Source organism: Ammospiza caudacuta, chromosome 1, assembly GCF_027887145.1.
Source record: "Ammospiza caudacuta isolate bAmmCau1 chromosome 1, bAmmCau1.pri, whole genome shotgun sequence".
In the NCBI taxonomy this organism is placed as follows: Eukaryota; Metazoa; Chordata; class Aves; order Passeriformes; family Passerellidae; genus Ammospiza; species Ammospiza caudacuta.
The window spans coordinates 44,935,610-44,958,688 of NC_080593.1; the positions used below are offsets into that span (position 1 = coordinate 44,935,610).

At 46.6% G+C, this 23,079-nt stretch overlaps 2 protein-coding genes across 2 annotated transcripts; one reads left to right on the forward strand and one right to left on the reverse strand.

The window, feature by feature from the left end:
* Positions 1-5,919: 5,919 nt before the first annotated feature.
* On the reverse strand, positions 5,920-7,926 carry LOC131567033 (C-C chemokine receptor type 8-like). Its single transcript, XM_058818517.1, has 2 exons — positions 7,873-7,926; positions 5,920-6,999 (listed from the first exon to the last, which is right to left on the reverse strand). Exons 1-2 carry the CDS (start codon positions 7,924-7,926, stop codon positions 5,920-5,922), a joined length of 1,134 nt encoding a protein of 377 aa, XP_058674500.1.
* Positions 7,927-12,654: 4,728 nt separating this feature from the next.
* SLC25A38 (solute carrier family 25 member 38) lies at positions 12,655-21,153 on the forward strand. Its single transcript, XM_058808476.1, has 7 exons — positions 12,655-12,675; positions 13,682-13,803; positions 14,408-14,492; positions 14,998-15,177; positions 15,599-15,767; positions 16,424-16,590; positions 17,459-21,153. Exons 1-7 carry the CDS (start codon positions 12,655-12,657, stop codon positions 17,579-17,581), a joined length of 867 nt encoding a protein of 288 aa, XP_058664459.1. The 3' UTR covers positions 17,582-21,153.
* Positions 21,154-23,079: the final 1,926 nt, after the last annotated feature.

Below are 23,079 nucleotides of genomic sequence, written 5' to 3' on the forward strand. Positions count from 1 at the left end.
CTGGGGTGCAGAGCTGCCCTGCATGGCACAGCAGCCTGACACACACCATAGCCGTGACTGCACTGACCCCTGCTGGACATCTTTTCTCTTATAATTTATCCAAAACTCTCATCTTTTCTGTCAGCTGTCAGAGGCACTTGCGGAACTGCGCCCCTGCCACATCGGCGTCCTGTTCCTCCCATGCTGTCCTGCAGCGGAGCCCAGCCGGCAGCTTTTGGTGCAGATGTGAGCACCAGCCGCTCACACACAGACACATCCAAAAATCACAGAAACCATTTCTCTGCCTCACTTTTGAGACAAAACCCATCAGATAGAGCCTCATCCCTTCATGGCGTTGTTCTGCAGACATGCAAGACAACTGAGCTCTGGTGGGAGCAACTGGTGGGAGCTGCATTTATTCTACATTAAAAAGGTGGAGATGCAGAAATTATCCAGACTGAGGAAGAGAGAAGTCCTGTCTAGGGATGAAAAGGTTTCATCCTGAGGGCTGCTGAAGGGAAGAGTGACAGAAAGCTGAATGTTTGCACAGTTTCCACAAGCAGAAGGAGTGTGGCTCAAACAGATATCAAAAATTAAGAGAAACATTTGTTCCCAAGTTAGAAATGTCACAGAAAGGATAGGGACAATGAAACAGTTTAGTGCTTAGGCTCACTCATGCCTTGGTGACCCCATTGTGCTCCTGAGCTCCCGCTGTCACACAGATAAGGTGCTGTCCTGCCCTGGAGAGGTGGCAGAGGCTCAGCCAGGTCTCCTGCAGGTGTCCTCCTCCCCTGGGATAGGTGATGTGCCTGTGAGTTGCTCGGACCCGCCTCTTTCAGGGTGTATCTGAGTTACACTGATCACTCACAGTGCATTGTGAGGCTGCCCTGCTCATGAGGTCAGCTCCAACAAAGATGGCCCAAGAAAGATGGGAAGAAGCCTTTGGCTGGGAAACCACATCCCTTCCCTCCCAGGCTCATCCAGGCAGGAGGAATGGCTGCAGAGCCACACTCCAACAGCAAGCTGCTGTTCAAGATGCTGAATAAAGAACTGCCTTTCCTCCCTCCTTCCCTCACCCCCTCCCCTCTCTCTCCCTTGTGCTGCTTATGAGAGCTGAAGCTGTTGGGTACATTTGCACCAGAACCACCCCTGTCTCTGCAGCTGAGCACACTTCAGGGAAGGGTGGTGCTGGGGACACTGAGATGTGCAGAGATGGTGGTGCAAGGTGTGCATGGGTACAGAGACAGATGCAGACATAGGGAGAGAGGAGATTGGAAATGCTGCCTGCCTTGCAGTGAGCATGGACAAAGAGCCAAGGAAACCACCCAGCATTGCTCTTTGCTCTCAGCCCAGCTGAATACCTGAGCATTAGGGAACGAGATCTGTTTCCTCTACTCCTTGTTGTATCGGAAAGGCAGCGGGTTTGCAAACATTTCTTGCTACACCAATCTCTTTACCTTGCTGCGGGCTGCAGTCAAGGTTGGTGCTGACTCAAACACCAAGGGCAATCAATATTTTTGCAATGTCCTGGCAGGCTGTGTTAGGCCAGGGCTCTGTCCTTCCTTCCTTCCTTCTGTCCATCCTCACATTCTGCACGCACATTCCCACCTTCTCTGAACTCAGGCATGTGGAGGATCACAGAAACTGCACATCCTCCAAGGGTGCCAGGTGAAGAAAGGGATGAATGTCTTGGCAATGCAGACCTGCATGCACATTCATTAATGTTAGTGGGAAATCTGCCTGGATATCGGAGCATGGGGAGGAAGAGCTGTTTGCTGGGGTGACAGAGCTGGCACTGCTGTTTGCCTGGTGGTACTTTTCTCTTGCATAGAGCTCATCCAACATGGTAAGCCTGACCCAGCTGCTGACGCCAGCATTGCACTGGCTGCTGGAAAGCACAGCAGAGCCACAGGGACACCCGGAGACCCGGAGAGCTATGTGGGGTCAGAATGAGGCCCCAGCAGACACACACGTGGGCAGAGGCTGGAGGAACCCAAATCAGTGCTACTCTGAGGAGGGGATTTCTGTGACCTGTTTCCGTGCATTTTGGCATTTCAGCCAAGTCAGCAGAAACACAGATTTACCTAGAGCAGAAGCGCACTGCTCACAACTTGTGCGTCAAAACTGACGCACTACAGGAGCAGCTTTGCTTTGTCCAGTATTACTTGATGCCTTTTAAGGGACATTAACATTTAAGGTATGTTAACCAAATATAAATATCAGCCCACACATTACAGTTAAACCTGATATATTCAGACTGAAGTGATAATTACCTTTCAACTCCCCAAACTATTTTTATATCTGGACAGAATAGCTAAAGTCATGGGGTTTTTTCTTCTGTCATGAGGCACCTTTCTGGACCCTCTTCTGGTACAGTCAGCCATTTCCATGCTGCTTCATAATTGGTACACATATAGTTGTATATATAAAAAGTGTTTTCAAGAGGCTGAAAATAAAACAGGATTCTCCTGGATATGACACAATTAACTTAGGGAGTCAGGCTTGGGCAGTTTCATGTATGCTAATGTAGAGGCCCATCCCCACACAGGAGTATCCTTCAGCTAAGAGAAGAGTGGGACACAAATACCCTTCAATAACCTTTCTTTTTCCCCTCCTTAAAGTTTTGCCTGGTTCTGACCTCCAGCTGTAGCTGCATGTTACCACAACAGAAAGAGGCAGAGTTGTGCTGCTGGCTGGCAGGGCTCCTCCAGACAGCACCAAGTCAGTCCCATCCTCATCCCCAAACTGCATGCACTGGCCTGAACAAGTGGCCTGAAGGCCAGAGATTCTGGCAAGGATTTAATAAGTTTGTCTCCATGTTGCCTTGGGAAGGGGGCTTCAGCATAATGCCAGAAAAAGGCAGATATGGACTAGTTTCTTACTCCAGGATATTTTACTGTTTTGGGACAACAGACTATGATTATCTGTGCTAAAGTGGCAGTCCTGCAGCTCAGAGCTGAGATGAGGAACAATCTGCTAGGTCCCACTTGACACTATTTTCTGAGGGATCTAGCAACATCATAAAATGGCATGTCTTCCCTCATACATCCCACTTTTTGCTGCTGTGATTGAATAGCATGGTCCTTAAACATGCCCATACAACTGCTGCACATGCTTGCAGTGTGGGAAGTGATGAGCACCCCAGGTGCCACTGCAGTGCTCCAGCCTGTCAAGGCCAGACATTCAGACATTCAGAGAGCATCATGAGTGGGATCAGACAAAGTCTCCATCTTTCTAAGAGACCCTCTGTAGGAGGGACCCTCTGGTGCAAGTAACACTAGTAAATCAAAAGAAAACAAGTATGCACTTTAGGTTTAAGCTTGAATGTGGGTAACAGTTACTCTGGTCTCTGTTTTAAGATGATGTGCAGAAGCCAAAACATGATTACATCCAACTGTTTCATGTGCCAACATCATTCCAAATCCTCTTTAACCTGCATTATCTCAGCAGAAAGAAAAAGCAAGATCAAGATGTGAAGGTAATCAGCAGATATGAGCAGGAGCCATACAACAGCTGTGGTGGAACAGCTGTGCTGGGTACCTTTTATGCAAGTAGGTGAGCAGGCACTGGGGCTGTGCTGGATGCTTAACTTCAGCTTCCTGTGATCCCTGCTCTTGGGAAAACCCTAAAATTTGGAATTTTCCTCTAGCTGTCAGCTTGCACAGATACAGGAAGATGTCTTCTGCTCTCAATGCTCTCACAGGCACTGGAAGGGCAGCAGAATACTCCAGGCTCATCCCTTCAGAAAGCAGAGGAGCTCTGTGACCCACAGGAGTGCTTCTGGCCACCCAGAGCAACACAGGGCAGCTCCTGCCAGCAAAGCACTCCCCAGATGTGGGTATCACCTTCTCCCTTTGCACAGGAAGGCAGCAGTACCAGCTTAAAGCAGTTGGGCAGTGAGGAGAAGTTGAGGTCAGGTCCAACTCAGAGCTCCTGCTATTGCTGATAAAACAGATAAAACAGAAGCCAGTTGCCTCTGGCAGAAAAACCCTTTAAGCTGAAGAAAGCATCTCTTGCTTCCTTGCTAGAAGGTGTTGTGGCAACAACAGGGCAGGATTTCCTCCAGTGAGAGCTCAAAAAGTGAAAGACTGCAAAGAAGGCTCTGCATGTTTAGGCTACCCTCATACCACTGGGTTACAGCCCTTGTGGGAAAACCCTGGATCACAGCCTCCCTCCAACAGCTACATAACAGCAATCAATGAAACCTCTGAGCAGAGGAAGATGTCCCCCAGCAGACATGCTCAGCAACCAGAGAAAGGCCATCATCATCTTGCCAGCTTGGGCAAATGGGTCCCAGCACCTGTCCCAAAGCACTCGCACAAGGGGTGCAGGGTGAGGCTGCTGAGGCTGCAGAAATCATTCCCATCTCTTGTGCTTCTGTGCTCTTGTGCTCCAGAGGGCTCACACTGTGAACCTGCAGGGGAGAGAGTTGGTGCCACCCTCCTGCCCACCACCCTTTGGCTTTGCCCTGAGTTTTTGTGAAACCCTTTTTAGAAAACCTGAGGGTTTGCATATCCAAAAAGGCCTGGCTGGCAATAAGGCACCTGAAAGGTAGAGACTGTACTGCTGTGCCAGGCAGCAGCTGCACTGAAGAGGGGGCAGAGAAGAGGCAGCTGGAAGGACTGTCATTTGTGTAGATCTGTCCAGGACAGAATGAAATGCAGATGGTGACACAAATAACGATGAAACAGGTTCCTCAGATGTAAAGATTGTGCAATTATACTGCACGCAGTGTCTTTATTATGAAACTTAAAATATGGTGCTATCTTGTAGGGACAAACAGAAGAGAACAAAAAGCTTTAGAAAACCATTGCTTTTATCTAACAGTATTTGCACATATAAAAGTATATATATGGGCGTATGGGTGTGTATTTGTGTATATATACACACATGGGCAAGCACAGATATGCATGCATATGTATATAGCTCTATACATACAGATACATATAGATATAGCTATACGAATGGGTAGCCATTCACATATATAAAATCAGTCATTCCAAGTTGAAACAGTAGCTGGAATGTCAACCCCAGATGCTTGCTCAAGAGCAGTGACCACACTGGCACACCAGTTACTAGTTCAAAAAGTTCAAAACTGTTCAGAAAGTCCCCTGACAGCGACATGTGACAGCTCACACCCACTATTTTTTCCACTCTTCAGCCTTTTTCCTGGTAACAATTTCTCCATCCACTCCTACAGCACTCATTCATTCCCATAGGGGCTGTTGCTTGACATTCACAGCATCATTTCTGAGCTACAGCTTCAAACCCTTCCAGCCAAGAAGCTGCAGGCCCTGGTAGAAGAGGGAGTCAGGATGATCAGGATCATACCTAGATATTAATTGATATTGATTTTACCAAAACATGGACAGCATTTATTTCTTGGTTGCTTATCCAATTACTCACTCACTAAGCTCTTCTGGGGCTGGAAGCACTGTTCAGATCTGTCAACTGGGAGCCAGGCCCTGGCATGACACCTTAAGCTTGGGCCCCATTTTCCTCCAAAGAGCAGGCTCCCACTTCTGCAGTGAGTCCCATCCCTGCTCACAAAGCCATCACACTCTGCTGAGACAATAGAAGGAACGGCCAAGTGTCCAGGGTTTGGAAACATAAACAGTTCTTTTCAGTACTCAGTCTGAAGGGGGGATGGTATGTTTCTGAGGTACCTCTCCATGTTGCTCTGGCTGTGTGGGAGTCTGCTGGTAATTTCATGAAGCAAGCAAGGCAGGAGGTGCCAAGGGAAAGGGAGGATGATTAAAGAAAAAAAAAACCTCTAAAAAGTGAGAACACCAAAAGCAACCACAATAAAAGCAAAACCAAGCAGCTGCTTCTACTTTTCATGTCCTAAAAGGTTGCTCAAACAGTCGATGGCTGTGGATGCACAGTTGAGGATTTCTCAATTTTAGGTCACCTGTCCAGGATGATAGTTTTGTACTTGTTCTACAAGACAGTGCCAACATAAGACAACTGTGAGGACTTTGTGTGCAGAGAGGAGTGCTTGTCCAGGTTGCGCCCACTGAAAGCCCCGTAGCCTTTGCATTTCGACAGAAAACATGCAGATTTTTTGAAAATGTCACAGAGATGCTTTTTGAACTTCTCACCCACAAAAGCATAGATGACTGGGTTGAGGCAGCAGTGGACAAAGGAGAGTGCCTCAGTCAGCTCCACGGCTAGGTTTAGCCTTTGGCTTGTCTGGCAGTCATCAATGATGGACATGTTCCTCAGAGAGTCCAAAAACAGCACAATGTTGACAGGGGTCCAGGAGAGAAAGAACACAATGACAACAATAAAAACCAGTTTAATTGCTTTGTACTTGTTCTTGGTATGGCACTTCTGAAGGTTTTTCAAGATGCTGTGATAGGAGAAAATGAGGACAACAACAGGGATTAGCCACCCCAGGATGTTGACTAAAAAATTACTGAAAGTCTTCCAGCCATTGTGGCCATCAGGATAGTGAGGGAGGCACTTAATCTGGTTATTGTCATTCACTTCCTGGAAAAAAAGTAAGTCTGGCATTGATGCTAAAATGGCAACTGCCCAAACGACCAGACTGGTGATAAACCCAATGGCAGTTGTCCGAATCCCTTGGACATGGAGGGAGTGGACTATGGCCAAGTACCTGTCAACACTCATGATGGTTATGAAGAAGACATTGCTGTAGAAACCAATGAAGTAAACTGAGCTGATAATTTTACACAGTGCATTTCCAAAAGTCCACTGGCTCACAATGGAGTACTGAACCAAGAAGGGCAGGGAGAATATCAAGAGGAGGTCAGAGACAGTCAGATTCAGCAGATACACGTCAGTCATGGTCTTGATTTTCATGGAGACTGCCAGAATCCAAACAACCAAAGCATTTCCCACGAGGCCTGCCACAAACAGTATGGAGTACAGCACTGGAAATAAGGTAGATGCAAATGCTGGAACACCTTCAGGATTGCAGATGATGTGTAGCTCTGAGTAGTACAAGGCATATTCATAGGCTGCAGAGGAGTTAGGTGTTGGTGAGATGTAACTCATCTGTTCAAGGACAATGAAATTCATATGAGCCAAATCCCACATTAGCAGATATACCTGGCACGAGTCTGCTCACACCAAGCTACATGAGGACAAAACAGATGTGCCACAGCTGTGGTATAAGATGCAAATGAGGAATGAACACGAGTGACTGGCCATCCCCCTGTAAGACCCAGGATGAATCCTGGGGCATCACAGGGGCAGAAGAGATCAAGGAAAACTCAGCTGTGGTTGTAGAGGTTACCAGCATCCTCCTGCTGGCTCCATGTGGGGCCATGGCCCATGCTTGAGTCCAGGTAGGGTACTGAGGCCAGAGACATGGACCATCCTCAAACCAGCAACAACATGGGCATGGCCAGGAGGCTGAGAGCCCCTGATATGGGTTTTGGGGTCCTATTTTATGTTTCCTTCTGAAAGGAGAAAGAGAGCATGGCCCAGGGAGAAACTGACATATTAACACTCATCTCCCAAAAGCTTTGTTTCCAGTTAGCTGAGTGCCAGAAATGGGATGCACCAGCAGCAGTGGCATGTCCCCTTCCTGTTCACCAGCTCCTCGCAGCTCGCCCACCCCCCAGGGCAGTACTTGTGACAGCAAACAACTAAAGAAGATGGAGAGCAGCGTCCCTGACAGGATGTCCTCCATAGGACACTCCTAGCACTACCTCTGCCCTCAAGGACAGTCTTCTTCCACAAGCACAGTGTCATCAGCTAAAGATATTTTCACCCTGTGTTTTGTTTCTTTCCAGAGAACAACAATCACAGTGATTTCTTCTGAATGCCCACTATCTCCACTGTATCCCCACAGGAAAAACCGAACCTCTAAAATGTGCTACTGGCCCCGGCTTGCAGGAGAGAGCCCGGCAGGGAGTGACTCACCAATATGTCCTCAGAGCCAATGCTGCCCAGCAGGTCTGTCAAATTCTGCTCCATAATCCAACTCTGTGTCTGAAAGAGTGCAAAAAACCTGTCTTTATATAATGTATTTTTAAGAAGCAGGCATACCTTTGAGTATATAGGCTGGCAATATTTACCTTAGCTTATGCTGCAATGCCAAGTCGCTGGTAAGGTCCTTACTGTGGCAGTGCACAGTCCTAAAGTCGCTTTCCCTGTGTGACCACTGCTACATTAAAGATGTATAAAACCCCAAACCAGTGAGTTCAGCCTCTGTACTTAACACCCACAGAACGGAAATGTCAGCTTTATCTTCTGTATGATCACAAAGTTTTCATTTTGAGCATTTACATTCTTCAGTGGAAGAGATCTGCAATTTCCTCCACATCTTTGAAGTGCTCCTGTCTCCCACCTGCATGTCCTGCACCTGCTGTCCCTGCTCTGAAGTTCTGGTGTCTAGGAGAGAGTAAGTAGTGCTGTCTCTGCCCTGCTCCTAGGGCTTTTGGTGAAGATGGCTAAGGGGGATGGCCCAATGCTGCCAATAGCCAGCAATGGCAAAGGGCCCTATGTTTGCTTCAACATTTCATTTTTCCTTGGAAGGCAACTTCCCCCCGCACCCACCTGAGCACAGACAGGAATACCTAAGGGAAATGATCATAGAATCATAGCTATTTAGGTTGGAAAAGGCACTTAAGATCATTGAGTCCAACTGTAATCCTAACACTGCCAAGTACATTTGAACCTTTCTTCCCAGAACACGCATGCTGCAGGATGCTCTCACAGACTAACACTGAAATAAAGCCCTGAGCAGCCCTGAATTCCCACCAACCCTACCACATAGCCACTGCAACCACATCCAGACCCAACATAGCTTCCATCCCACAGCTGTCCCCAGTCTTCCCCACAACACAAGATACAGGGGAAGGAGCAGCCCTACTGAGCAACAGGGAGCATTTGAAGTGTGTGTTATCTCCTTAAATACTGCTGCTCCTCACTAGAGCTTGGTGCATTACTGAAATTCAGGCAAGTTGTGTTGCATTAATAAACAGATGGGACTCAGTTTCCTCAAGCAGAAAAAGCCAATTCTTTATTAATATAATTCATTTTTATACACTTTTCACAGACCTTGTGCTCAACTCCAATTGGCTACTAGTTTTCTTGCTCAATTAATTGGTTAATAATTGGCATTTTACCTTTCCATCAAATCTCTCTATTCTTGTATTGTTGACATATTTTCTTCATTGATTCTCATGGGACAGATCTATTGTTTATGCAGGTGCAAACTTATTTTTCTTACTAGAATAGGTTGTTGTGCTGTCTTCATTCTTACGACTTTTCCTTATGGGAACATAGAAGCTACTGCTAGCTTAACGAGAGTAGCAGGGCCTAAACCATATTTAAAAAGACCTTTCTTTTATAATATTTCTACCTGTCTGCAACAAGTCATATCATCATTTTGTTTGTTTTTGAACAAAGAGTACCTCACTGGGCATCAGTCCATAGCATTTCTCAACAAACCATTCCAAATGGAAATTCAAACCCTTTCTCAAACCCTTTGGATGTTCACCTTCACTCACCATCGCTCCAAAGGCAGAGGGATAAATTTCTGTGAACCAAGAAAATCTGCAACTATTGCATGTGTAGAAGTGGATGGCTTTCCTCAGCCGTGGTGGGCAGTGTGACATTAGGTCAAAGTTTTACATGTGAGTCAAGCCATGACAGCCAAGCTCTGCTGGGTATTAACTCTTACAAAATCTGAAACTAGGAATTAAAACCAGAAACACAATCTTCTGTTACAGGCAGTGTTACACGCAGTTGCTGGCAGTGTTGAAGCTTGATCTCTACTGCCCTAATGCAGATTAAAACGGCACTCGCAACTCTCTTGGTGCTAAAGTGGAAAAGAAAACAACCAGGAATTATTCAATGTGGAAAAAGATGTGTCCACCAAACGGGATTTGGCAGTTCCGTGCTCCCATCTTTCATCTCCTAAACAGAGATGACAGGCTATCAGAGCACAAGGACAGCGACATAAAGGGACGCGGCTCCCTCTGCTGGGCATCCCTGCAGAATTGAGGCACATCCCTGCAGAGATGTGAGAGATCAGCAGCGCTGTTTCACCTCTTCGTTCATCTTGAGGCTTATTTTAAGGAAGAAAAGGCTTCCACAGCAAGGTAATAACTTGGAGACTGCTGTTGCTGCCAGGGTTTCATGCTGGATGAGCTCTTTCTTGGGATGCAAGCCACTTGGCCAATATTGTTGCAGCCCATCTTGCTTCAGAAAACTACAAAAATGTCAATTGTTGCTCCACTCAAAGATATGGAGGAAGAGAATTTAGCCACACCATCCCCAGTTCCATATAGAAACATTTCAAATGCATCACTTGAGTTTGTCAGCCTTACTACAGTTAAGCTTAGTCCTCTAGACAATCTACTTACCCAATCCCGTCCAGAACAGCCAGAAACACGCCAAAAGAAATAGCCAAAGGGGCTTTTTCAAAATGACACATACATCCCAGACAGCTTCCTTATACAATCAATTGTATAACAGATTGGGTTTAAAAGGAAAAGTTTTGGTAGCAAGAGGGATGCAGGGCTGCCTGATGTGAGAAGATGCCAGAATCTGCCCCCGTGGTGGTAGTACCCTGTGGAGGATCAGTAATGGGACATCACACCATGATCAAAATGATCAAGTGAAGCTGATTTATTGCAAAAGCAAGCTGTATTTATACTGTTCTCTATTGTTCATGCCTCAAGCTAATAAATGATTGGTTAAATCCTTCTACGCAAGCATTTTAATACTTCAGTTAATTTTAGAATTTTAGTTAGTTTTTCTTCTTCATGTGTCTCGCTGCGGTTTTCTTGCCTGCCTTTGCATCCTGAGCCATCTGCTTCTGAGTGTGTTCTTCTTCTTTCATGTCCTTCAAGGGCATTGTGACCTTACTCAGTTTCTATGAAGGCTGGATTGTGCATATGTTGCATATGCCCATTGTCCTGCAAAAAACTCTCAACAGCAGCCAGTTCCAGCTGACTCCAAGACGGCCCTGCCGCTGGTCAAAGCTAAGCCCATTGGTGATATTGGTAGTGCCTCTGTGATTCAGAAACACTGAGCAGCAGCAGCTGTGACAGAGTGAGAATATGTGAAAGAAATGCCCTGCAGAGCCCACAGCTGGTGAAGACGGAGAGGAAGGAAGAGCTCCAGGCAGTGGAGCAGAGATTCCCATGCAGCCTGTGATGATGCATGTTGTATCTGTGTTAGTGCACAGTGGAGCAAGACGTAAGGTGGGGAAAGAAGCACTAGGAGGGAAGGGGACAAGCTGATTTTTTCCATGAGTCAGCAGACAAAGTTAGTTGATGAAATGAAAGGCATTCACTCATCCAAGGAGGGAACTGTTTAACAAGAAAGGAGCTTGCCAAAGGGAAGAGGGAGTTCATAAGGAAGTGCTTTTGTGAGCCTGTGTGCAACATTTTCTCAGAGAAGTGTGTCCTCTCTTTCTCCAGGGGCTGCCACAAGGCAAAGTGAGCACAGGAGAGGAAGTAGTTTGTGCATAATGGCTACTGTTGCACACAGGGTTTTCTTTCTCGGAACACCTGGAGCATGACGTTCTGGACATGTCCTTCCTTACTTGGCCAAGGCCCAGCAAACAGGCAATACTTAGAAAAGCAGCTTCCAAAGCCGTAACTTGCTCCTCCCAGCTCCTCCAGTTTTGTTGCTGATAAGCAGTGTCTGGCTCTGCAGGCACTGTGAAGCCACAGTCTCAGGGCTGGCATAGGTCTAATACCGAAACTCTTCATTTTGGTGCTCACTTCCTCAATGCTCTGGAAAGCCAGCCTTCCTCTGCTCAGGGCCCAGGATGTGGATGAGCAAGTGGAAACACTAGCAACAGGGGTAAGGATGCATCAGTGTGCATCTCAGGTTTTTGAACAACACCATGGGTATCCATAGGAAGCTGGTTTTGTGGGGATGTGGGAGGTGTGAACTGAGGGAAGACATGAAAGCTGTCATTATGAACTGACCCTTCCCACTGCCCATGTCTGACAGAGCGCGCTGGGGCTCAGTTGCTGGATACAGCACTGGAATATAGAGTACAGCTGCTGGAACTGAGTAAATTCTGGCAACCCCAACTTCAGGCCGTTAAACTGTTGGAGGTGAGGCCACAAAGTTGGAGCACCTGTTCTATGAAGACAGGCTGAGAACATTGGGGCTGATCAGATTAGAGAAGAAAAGGTTCTGTGGGGATCTCATAGAAGCCTTCCAGTATCTGGAGGGGGCCTACAGGGAAGCCAGAGAGGGACTCTTCATCGGGACTGCAATTACAGGACAGGGAGTAGCAGGTATTAATTGAAAGAGAGGAAATTTATGTTAGCTATTAGGAAGAATTTTTTGGGTTTTTTTTTGTGCGGGTGGCGAGACACTGGAACAGGTTGTCCAGAGAAGCTGTCGATGCCCCAAACACGGCAGTGTTCAAAACCACACTGGATGGGGCAGTGTGGGCTAGCGGGAGCTGGACCGAGATGAACTTCAGAGACCCATTTCAGCCCCTTTCCGTTTACGATTCTAAGTAGAACGTCCAAAGGCCGTGACAAACACGCGATGCGGGGCAAAAGCGCCGGGAAGGGAGCCGGCTCCAGATCGCGGCGGAGCGAGGCCGCGGCGACCGAAGGGTTACGGGAGGCGCATGCGCCGGGTGGGCGGTGCTCCGGGAGGGGCTGGCTCGGGGCTGGGCCTCGCCGCTGCCCGCCGCGCTCTGGGGCTGCGGGCGGCGCTGGGATGCCGGGCCGGGAGGCGGAGGTACGGCTGCGCCGGGCCGGGCTCGGCCGGGTCGGGTCGGGTCGGGTCGCTGCGCCGGGTCTCCTCGCTCGCTCTGCCGAGGAGAGGCAGGGGGCAGCGCCCCCGTGGGAGGCGAGGGGGGCTCGCTGCACCCCCTGCGCTGCTGCGCCGTGTTCCGCGGCCTCGGGGGTACGAGGGGACGGGTCCGTGACGGTGGATCTGGGCGGACCTCGGGGCTACCACTGCTGGCTCGGAGCGTACCCCACACTGCTCCTGATCTGTCCGTGCTTTCTAGTCTGTTGTGATTCGCGCAGAAACGCGTTCTTCATTAGCAAACACCGTTAAATGTTTATAGTAATATAAACCCTCTCTAAAATCTTCACCCTGCAGTGGGCTCTTTGCCTCCTGTGGTATTATTTCCGGAGAAGTGCCGCTGTGGGCAGCAAAGGCAGCCTCAGCTGAGCAGGCCGTGCGGGGCTTTTGAGCGCTTCTGGGTCGGGGTCTGGGCAGGGTTCGGGTTTGGGTCTGGGTAGCGTTCGGGTTTGTGACTGGGCAGGGTTTGGGTTTGGGTCTGGGCAGGGTTCCCCGCCAGTGCCTCTGGCAGCGGGGGGACCGCAGTGTGGGCGTGGGAGGGAAGGGTTGGAGCTGCTGCCAGCCGAGGTGGATGGGAGTGCGGCAAAGGTACAGGTGGGTGGTGGGAAGGGGACACCTATTTCCTTTGCCGTGGCAAAGGGTAACCTAATGGCTGCTAGTAGATATGGTGTTCAGAAGACTCTTACCAACCACCGAATATCAGGGAGATTCTGGAACAATCTCTCAGAAAAAGCAGAGAACCCAAAAACCACAAATAAAACTTGATCAGTCTCAGAAAAGGTCTGGAAAAGCTTCCTGTGCCTTAAGCAGCTACCTTAGCATCTGGCATCAGCACACCTTCCTTCCTATAGCATGCAATGTATTTGCTGAAATATTTCCTCTTGTGCCATTCTTAATTAAATGGCCATTTAAAGTTCTATTCTTCCTCTTCCAGATGCATCCAGTCCTAAAGGCCTTTGTGTGCGGCTCCATCAGTGGCACTTGTTCCACACTCCTCTTCCAACCACTTGACCTGCTGAAAACACGCCTGCAAGCTCTGCAGCCTGCTGTGGATGGGTGAGAGGAGGGGGATGTGTCCGCCTGGAGGTGCTCTGCCACAGGCTTCTGCCTTATTTGCTGGCTGGAGCTTGGAGTTCAGAGTTGTAATCTGGGAAATCAGGCTTTGTAAAAGAGGAGGTATATTTTTATATTATGGAGAAGGATTGTTATTTTGCTCCAGAAGAGCAAAAATGTCTGTGAGTGGTTATGAATGCCACTGGAATAAGTTGTAACCTCAACATTTGTTCTCATCTGAGAGACTGGTGTTTGCTGGAGTAGCTACCATGCAGTTTCATGGGGTATCCTCTGCCTGAAAAAAATCCTGTGTGGTTGTCAGGTAATTTTTCATGCATGCAGCTTGGTGTAGTCAACCTACAATCTGCTGCTGCTAACAAAGGGAATGAGCAACTAAAACCACTAATGGGTGTTAAAAGTTGTGAGATACAGAAGGTGATGGAGAAGCCCTGGAAAGATGGACCAAGAAAAGCAAACTGAGATGAGGAAGAGCACCTTGGAGGTGCTGAGTCAATGCACAGATGAGTGAAGGAGGTGGCTGTGGAATACATCTGCCAAGGAGCAGAAGCAGGTAATTTCTTCATTTCCTGTCTTGTCTTTATTTCAGGTCTGGTCGTGCTGGGATGGTGACGCTGCTCTTTAGGGTTGTTCGTACTGAGAGTATTCTGGGGCTCTGGAAAGGTGTCTCTCCAGTAAGTGGCTGGTTTAACTCTGACCTGTAAAAACAAGTAAATAGATAAGCTTACTGTTTATTGATAATTATGTCTGCCTGAATTTAATAGCCAACTCTTCTACAATTATGAGGAAAATGACATCATTTAGATTACATTCTATTTTAAGGAATTAATGTTGTGAATTTCTTTGATTTGGTTATGATAGTCCTGAGCAGCTGAACATTTGAATAGTTTTGCAAATGTGGTGTGGCAACTGCAAGAACTTCATTTTGGTTTGGAATATCTTGTTCCTAGAAAACCGCTGTTGAGGAATGCAATAAATCCTGGCATCATTTGAATAATTTGTCTGTCAGTGGCATAAATGATTTCTACCTTATTTTCTCTCCTCAGCATGTTAGCTTTAGTGATATGTTTGTCTTCTACAAAGCTTCCTGTCAAGTTGAACAGTCTCAGAAATGTTCTGTAGTATATTTTGTCTTATGTAAGCTTTTCCTTTCTTCATCTGCTTTCATTTCTCCTGAAGTCCTTTGCAAGATGTATTCCTGGGGTTGGGATTTACTTCAGCACTTTGTACGTGATGAAGCAAAGGTTTCTTGTGGACCGTTCACCCACAGCCCTGGAGTCTGTCTTCCTGGGTGCTGCTGCTCGTGCAGTTTCTGGGATTTGCATGTTGCCAGTGACTGTGGTGAAGACCCGATATGAGGTATGACTTTACAGTTAGTCCCCTGTTAATGGAGTCACACACCTTCCTTGTGATGCAAAATAATTCCTTCTGCCTGGAGAAGGTTGCTGCCAGGAATGTAGTCGTGATTTCGCCTCAGTTCACACATTGTGCAGGAAATTAAATTTGGGCCAGAGGATGAAATAGAATTCGCCCTAAGATTTATAAGTTTCAGTTGTATGCAATGTTTATGTAGCATCTTCCATGTCTTACCTCTCTGAAGGATTCTTTAAAGACTGAGTCAGGTGAGACCCGGTTTTTGCCTTGGGTTGTGGTCTGTGTTGCCATCTTGGGCATCACATTAAATTCACAATTTGTTTGGATGTTATATCCTCAGGGTGTGTGTAGGGCTCCTCAACCTGTGCCTGGCACATGGATGACTGACCTTTGTCTGCTCTTGCAGAGTGGAAGATTTGGCTATGGGAGTGTGTATGGAGCCCTGAAGAGTATCTATCAGACTGAGGGGCCTCGTGGCATGTTCAGTGGGCTCACAGCAACGCTGCTGCGGGATGCGCCCTTCTCTGGCATCTACCTGATGTTCTACACACAGACCAAAAACCTCACACCTCAGGGTGAGGCTGAGTGTTGGATGCTGGAGTGGAAAATGTTCCTCTTCTCAGATCCTGCCCTGCAGCTGACAGCCTGCATGCTCTGCTTGTTGCTCTCCACCTCGGAAGTTTAATTAGTCTCCTTTAGGGCTTTGGGTCACTCACTCACTCACTCACTCACTCACTCACTCACTCACTCACTCACTCACATGTGCCTGTGGAGAACTGTAGACCTATAGCTGAGGTCAGTGCAGAAATGGAGACTGGCCCTAAATTGGTTGATTGTCTTCATGAAGGCTGATGCATAACTGGGTTAGTGAACAGTTGAAAGACAGGGTGCCTTAAGCACTGCTTGCTGCTTCTGCTTGTCTGCTTACCACTCAGTTTCCACTAAACTGAGGCTTCTCTGATATTGGAACTCTCTGGGGCAACTTTTGTACAATTTTTTCTTTTCTGATTTTCTGTCAAATTCAGTTCCCCAGCAAGTGGGGCTTCTTAATAGTTCTAACTTTTGACTAGTAGCCACCTATCCCCTTGAAAGGTTTCTCTAGCTGCATGGATTTTAACTTCTCTTAGGTTCTGCTGTTGATCTAACCATTCAATGGCTTTCACTTTGTCACACAGCATGAGTGTTCCTGGCCTGAGTGGTGTCTGAGTGCCTTCCCTTTGCTCTGTTGCAGACCAGCTGGATTCAGTGTTCATGCCCTTGCTGAATTTTGGCTGTGGGATCTTGGCGGGGATTTTGGCTTCTTTGGCAACGCAGCCTGCTGATGTCATCAAAACACACATGCAGCTGTCACCCCAAAAGTACCACAGGACAAGCCAGGCCATTGCCTTTATCTACAAGGTGAGGTGAATCCCTTCTGACATGCACAACCACATCCTCAGTTTTGATCCCCTTGCTGAAAACACAGCTTTGCTGGAGAAGTCATTGCCTTTTAAAGGAGGTGAACAAGTGTCAGTGCTTCATCTGCTCTTGCAGTTGGACAATTCAGTGTCGGCATTTTCAAGATGGTGAAGGGGATCATGCTGTGGTAGACCAAGACTATAGTGTGCAGTGTGAAATGCTGGTTTCAGATACAAACCAGCTGCAAAATAATTCTTTGCTCTTTAGGCATCAGAAGAGAAATAAATGCCCAGGTCTTTATTGCAGGAATGGGGTGGAGAAGTAGTCAAAGCCCACCTTTCCTTTCCTGCTGTTAGAAGGGCAGATCTTGGCAGATTTACTCTGTTTCCATATTGAACTCTATTCCTAAGCAGTAATCTCTTTATTTGTGTATGCATTTTTGTGTACCTTTTTTTCCCTCAAATCATAATGTTTCTTGCTTCAATACTTAGAAATCTCAGAATAGCTGAGAGATTTCTGTAAATACGAAGGTCTAAAACAAAAACTAGTTATTTTACTGTAGTGTCTCAAAATGATTACACTCTTGCCTTCTCTTTGTTGGACTTGACTGTGGCTTTCTCCAGCTGTTGTCTCCATCTTGGCCTTTCTTTTTCCCACTCACTGCTCTTCCTGCTTTGCTGGGTAGCCCTGCAGTAGTGCAGTGCTACAGGTTCTTCCTAAACACTAAAAGCTGTTTAAACCTGGGTCTTTCAGAGACAGATCTGGGTCAGAGCTGAAATACATCCTGTGATCTTCCATGTAATAAATGATGAGAAATTTAAACTTTCTAGGCAGATTGGGATGAATTGCTGTTTATCTCCTGTTGCAGGACTTTGGGCTGGTTGGCTTTTTCCGAGGCGGTGTGCCCCGAGTTCTCAGGCGCACTCTGATGGCAGCAATGGCATGGACGGTGTATGAACAGATGATGGAAAAAATGGGCTTGAAATCCTGACTGAGCTGCACGAGAAAGGACCAGCTTCACTCCTTCTCCCGCTTGTTGTGATCAACTGGCACTGAGGAGTTCCCACTTCCACAGAGGAATAAGCCTTCCTCAGCCAGGAAGGAAGCCCTTCATGAGACAGGGGATTTGGCCTTTTGGCAAGTAGAGGAAAGGAAGGATTGGATCTTTGCGTTGTTTGATCCATGCATTCCAGAAGGACTGCATTTACAGACTGCCGTGGGAAATGGCAGGGTTTTCACAGCCTGGTAACTATGCTGAGAAGCCCCTTTTAAAAATAACTCTGTGCTCACCACCTTTATGCAATGAGACAGTATTAGAGCAAAAGTGTTTGAGGAGAAAACAGTGATGGCAGAACCTGCCAGCCCGTTCCTTGTGGGCATGGCCAGAAAGGCCACAGTGATCACCACCTGATATAGATCCTCCTTCTACATATGCTTTATTCTCACAGGGGAGCACTAGGCCCTGGTGGGAAACTGGATGTGTGTTGTGATGCTTCCATTGTGGGCATGGGTGAAAGAGAAATGAAGTGCAGAGAAAAAGCTACAAACATGGTCTCTGCCATCACTTTTGTACTGTGGTTGATCACAGAGACAGTAACTGGACCCACCTTCCTGTGTTTTGTGTTATGTTATTGAGCACCTTAACATTCTTGAAATGTCCTTCTGCCTCTACAGCAGTTTGCACAGTAATTAAGGAGCATAAGGCACTTTAGAATTGATTGCTACCAAAGTTCTACTTGTTCTCTGAAAAACAAAAAAAAGCTGCTGGTCTAACTGCAGCAGAAACACTCGAGGGTTTTTGTTGGATTTTTTAATGCAGTTGTCATAGAGACTTGTTTGCTTCTTATTCTTTGTTAATCCTTGATCAACACCTTCAGCATGAACTGGTCCTTAGATGTAGCTTTTAGGGCCATGGCTCATAATGCATAAATGTATAGTGGAAACAGATGTAGATACTAGCACTTCAGATTTCCCTTAAAACATTGCTGATTGCATGTGGAGTATGCTTTGGTTTGGAAAGAAAAGGTTGCTATTTCTGTAAGCTTTCTCCAAGGTTTGAGTCCTGTGGGTGCTTGGTAGTGACCTTTAATTCCCTTAGGGCTCCACACAGACCCTTCCCATTTTCCTGGCTGATCCTTTTATCAGGTAGTCCACGTTTGAGTATGCCTGAGTTTAAATACACTTTTCATCCTCTGTGCCTTCTAACTCTTTCCTGCTGTGTTACTCAGACCTCACAGTGTGTGCCAGGTGCAGCCTGATCCCCCCTCCACTTGTGCCTCTGTGATGGGTTGGGTCCCTTGCAGCTCTGTTAGCATAGCCATGAAGCTGGTGTGGAAGTGTGCATCCTGTTCTGTAGTGCCTTGCAGAAGACTTAGCTTTGGCTTTTATTTTCTTAAAGATCTAGGGATAATGCAATTCACTTTAGAACCAGAGCACCTGTCTCTAAACAGGAGGATACAACACTGTAGCTGTATGAACAACCAGTGCTACCTACCTGTTGTTCATAAATTTTAAAGTGTATTTTGGACAGTCACTGCCTGCCCAGGCAACTTCCTGAGTGCAAGAACATAGGGGATGTGGGTTGTTAAAGGTGTTCTTTACCAGATTTCAACTCCAAGAATGCTTGATGACTGATGTAAAAGTTGAGGGAAGTGTAAGAGGACAGAATGGAGCCTTGGAAAGTGCTGCCTGTTTTCAGACTCAGCCCATCTGTGAGGGGAGGCTGGTGCTCTGCAGTGCAGGAGTCTCCAAGAATGGTGGTGGAGGGTTCTGTGTGCACATCTATGTGTTAGCAACAGAGCACTGCATCAAATCAGGCATGTGGCACGTTATTTGCTAAATCCTAAATGTGAACACCTGTTCCTTTCTTTTGCTGTTCCTTCTGCCCTTAGTGACCAGAACTTGTGAGAGTGCATGAAACCCTGGTAACTGCACATCCTGCTTGTTTGCTATCCTGAGCACTACTGTCACACAGCTGGGGAACCAAGTCTGGGATTGCTGACCTGGCAGAATAAGGTGGCAATCAGATGAGTTACCTCGTTTGTCCTTTATTCCCCTGTGTATGGGATCAAGCCAGAATTGTGCTGGAGCCTGAATTTATTTATTTGGTGCTTTATAAATTTGGCATGTGAGTTGGATCTGTTGAACATCCTGGGCTGTGGCAGCCAAGGGCAGTGTGTGGGGTCACCTGCAAGGTGCTTCACACATATTTTGTTCCTGGTTTAGCAATGGCAAAGCAATGTGCAACCTGTGCAGACAGAAACTTAAGCTCTTAAAAAATGAGGCAGGCAAGCAAAGAATGCGAGGTAATCTGGAATTAAATAAAGTCCTCATCAGAAACCTGAATTTCAGGAACACTTTGGTGGCTTTTATGTCTCTGTACTTCTGCCTGGTGAAATAACAAAAGAAGTAGAGAGTTTATTTCCATGTGCTGATGTTTTAAGGTCTACTGTGAGGTTGTTTGTTTGTTTGTTTGTAATCTGGAATTGGGCCTAAAGCAGTGTTAGCTTTTACTTTGGGAAGGTTTTTCCATTCTGCTCTGGTGCTTTGTTATTGGAGTAGAGTGAAAAACTGTATGGTTTTTGGCTTGTGGATTAACCTGGGCTCCTCTGGGTTTAAGAAATAGAGAATCTAAACTGCACTGTGTTTCATCTACTATGAGTGCTGCAAATCCAAAAGCTTATCTACCTGTGAGTTGGGGAGAATGAATTCTGTGATGCAAGCTTGTTTGTTTCTCTTTGTTATTTCTTTTGTCAGGTTTCATATATGGGAGAAGGGAAAGCCTGAAGTTCTGCTTCACTCTGTTCTGAAAGCTTTATCACATGGTCAGGCATAAGACTGTTTCGCAGCTCTGATCCTTACTGTCCTTCACCCTTTCCCCTCTTCAAAAACATTTTGTTTCTGAAGTGATTTATTGAAGTTTCTCCTTGATGGCTATAGCAAGTCAAGACAATCAAGTGCATGGACTTGAAGTTTAGATGCATTCCCCTTGAGGTTTAATGCTTATACTTAACAGCAAATTGTCACTGTACAGCCTAAAGGTAAAGAAAATCAAATAAAAGATCTGTACAGAGGTATTTAATCAGCTACCTCCATCATGCCAGCAGTTCAGCACTAACAGTCTTGTCAGATAATCATTTCCAAAGCCATCTTGGCTTGGATTCCAGAGACAGGGGTGTGTTCCCTCTGTGCACTTCAGGATGGCAGTGGGATCCCTCTTGAAATGACCTCTGTTGCTGACAGTGCACTGTTCTGCATGCATTGTCTCTGCTTGCCCCTGCAGCTGTGGCTAAGAACACAGCTGGCTGGCATGTTGAGGCAGGCAGTGTTTGAGTTGTAAGGACACAGGAGAAATAGTCTGATTATTCATGCTTTAGAAACTTTATGTTTCCACTTCTCCTGTGTGATGATTTGTTTGGTTTTTTCTCTCAGTCTCTTAAACAGAACTGGAGCTTTGAAACATTGCACAGCTTTGAGTATTGTGAGTCTATATAGTATGTATCTATATAGAATATTTATGTGAAAAGATGTAATATATGTTTTTATTAAAAACTGGTTGCTAAAAGTAAGGATATAATCTCTTCAGTGTTTCTTTTAAAGAACCCAAACAGACAAGCCCCAAACTGATTAAATGCACAAGGGATTGGAGGGATTAAGAAGGCAAGAGGAGTTTCCCAAGAGGACAGGACTGTTGCATGTGTTCAGAGCCCATAAAAGGCAAGGAATATTCTCTTTTTCTGTGGTGTATAATATGCACAGGTTGTGCTAGTACAACCTAAATCAACTTTGCTTAAATGGAAAAACCACACAGCACTGGGGAATGTTGTGTTTTACACAGCTTCCTCTGCCTGCCTGCTGTTGAATCCCTGTACTAGCTGGTGAAATACCTGCCTTCAGGACAGTGGGGTTTTAAGCTCTCCAAGGAGAAACTGTTTTTAGTCTCCTGCTGAACACGTTTCTGCTACTCATGCAGTCTGATCTCAGCAGGGGACCAGAAATTGTGCCTGGGACACAATTGTCTCCTGCAAGGTAATGCTGGATTGCTGGGATCTCCTCCTGCTGTCACAGTATGGTCCTGGGATTCAGTAGCATGCAGGTTGTGCTAAGCAAAACATTGTTGATACTGAGATGTGCATCTTCCAGATGTGAAGATCCCAAGCCTCTTTACTTGCTTAGATAATACATTCTCACATGGAGGGTTATCTGTGTGTGACAGACCTACCAGACAGTGCTGAGATGCAGCCTTGTGCCAGCTGAGCCTAAATTCTTGTGCAGGTTCCTGGTAGCAAGTTAGGCCTGGGATAGTGCCTGCTCCTGCACACAGGGCTCCCCAGAGCTCTCCTGCTGCCTTGAAGAACCACCTCCTGTGTAGTGGGTGTTGGCATCCACGCTGCTGACAGCTGCCCCAGCTGTGAGAAGAGATAGCAGATAAGATCCCTAACCCTTCTGGGTGATAGAAGGTGGGGAAGATTGAAAGTTTAAAGGCACTGTGGTTGTAACAAAACATTGAGTTACAGATCTCCCTTCCTCATTAAAAATGGGCAAACATTTTGCTTGCTTTTTTAATTTCAATGAGTTTGGTGCCGCACATAACCACTGATGCCAGAATTGCACAGAAAAGATTCCTCATCCCACACAGGCATATATATATTTGTACTTTTGTGAACTCCATGTGGGTTTCTTGAATATGCTTATCTCTTCTGGCTTTGGTGCTTATTTCAAAATAGCAAGATGATTTTCCACATTGCAGTTGCTTAATTTGTAATTTTAGCATTGTAAAATGCTTTAGGAGTCTTTATCATAATGCATTAAGGAGTTTTAGTAAAAATGACAAAATCCCAATGAGAGGTTAAAATGTGACCTCTGCAAGTTTTTGTAACAGGCATTAGGCAATTCTAACTTTGTAGAACTAGAAATAAATGTGCCAAAATATGTTTTCGCAAAATGTGTGAGAAGTAATAACAAAGCTTTGAAACACAAGCCAAAATGGAATTTAAAGGGAGGCACAATAACATTATGCAGTTTCACTGAAAGTGGGTTGATCTTCACAGCTCTTCTTTGCCTTCTCCAGGGGTGCTACACAATCTCTTGTGTGACACCCACTGTCATGTCTGGTGGGGAAGATACTGCCGGAAAGGCTTTGTGCCTGAGCCTCCTCTCCAGACACACAACCCACCCCCTTCATTGCAAGGCCTGTCCTGGCAGCACAGAACGCCTCCTGTACAGCCCTGTGAGGAGCCCTCTCTCCCAGCACTGGGGCCCTGGCACAGCCCCCTGCTCAGAGGCTTCTGGCCAGGGCTGCTGCTCTGCTGCAGCCTGGGCTGGCTGGCTGGGAGATGCCATTTGTGGGGCTTTGTGACCACCCCAGGCACCTACTTGAGGTCCTCAGTGTAGCCCCCAAAGGCTGATGGTAGCTCAGTGACACTTCTCTCTGCACCTGTGGGCCCCAAGTCTCCCTGGCTCTTCAGGAGGGCCGGTGCCTCAAATCCA

Bases quoted from the DNA above. Each gene is read 5' to 3' on its own strand.
- LOC131567033 (XM_058818517.1), bottom strand. From the start codon at position 7,926: ATGGAGCAGAATTTGACAGACCTGCTGGGCAGCATTGGCTCTGAGGAC. The intron at 7,000-7,872 runs GTGAGTCACTCC...GTCCTTGAACAG, and splicing joins TTGGCTCTGAGGACATATTG to ATGAGTTACATCTCACCAAC.
- SLC25A38 (XM_058808476.1), top strand. From the start codon at position 12,655: ATGCCGGGCCGGGAGGCGGAG. The intron at 12,676-13,681 runs GTACGGCTGCGC...TTCCTCTTCCAG, and splicing joins TGCCGGGCCGGGAGGCGGAG to ATGCATCCAGTCCTAAAGGC. The intron at 13,804-14,407 runs GTGAGAGGAGGG...TCTTTATTTCAG, and splicing joins CTGCAGCCTGCTGTGGATGG to GTCTGGTCGTGCTGGGATGG.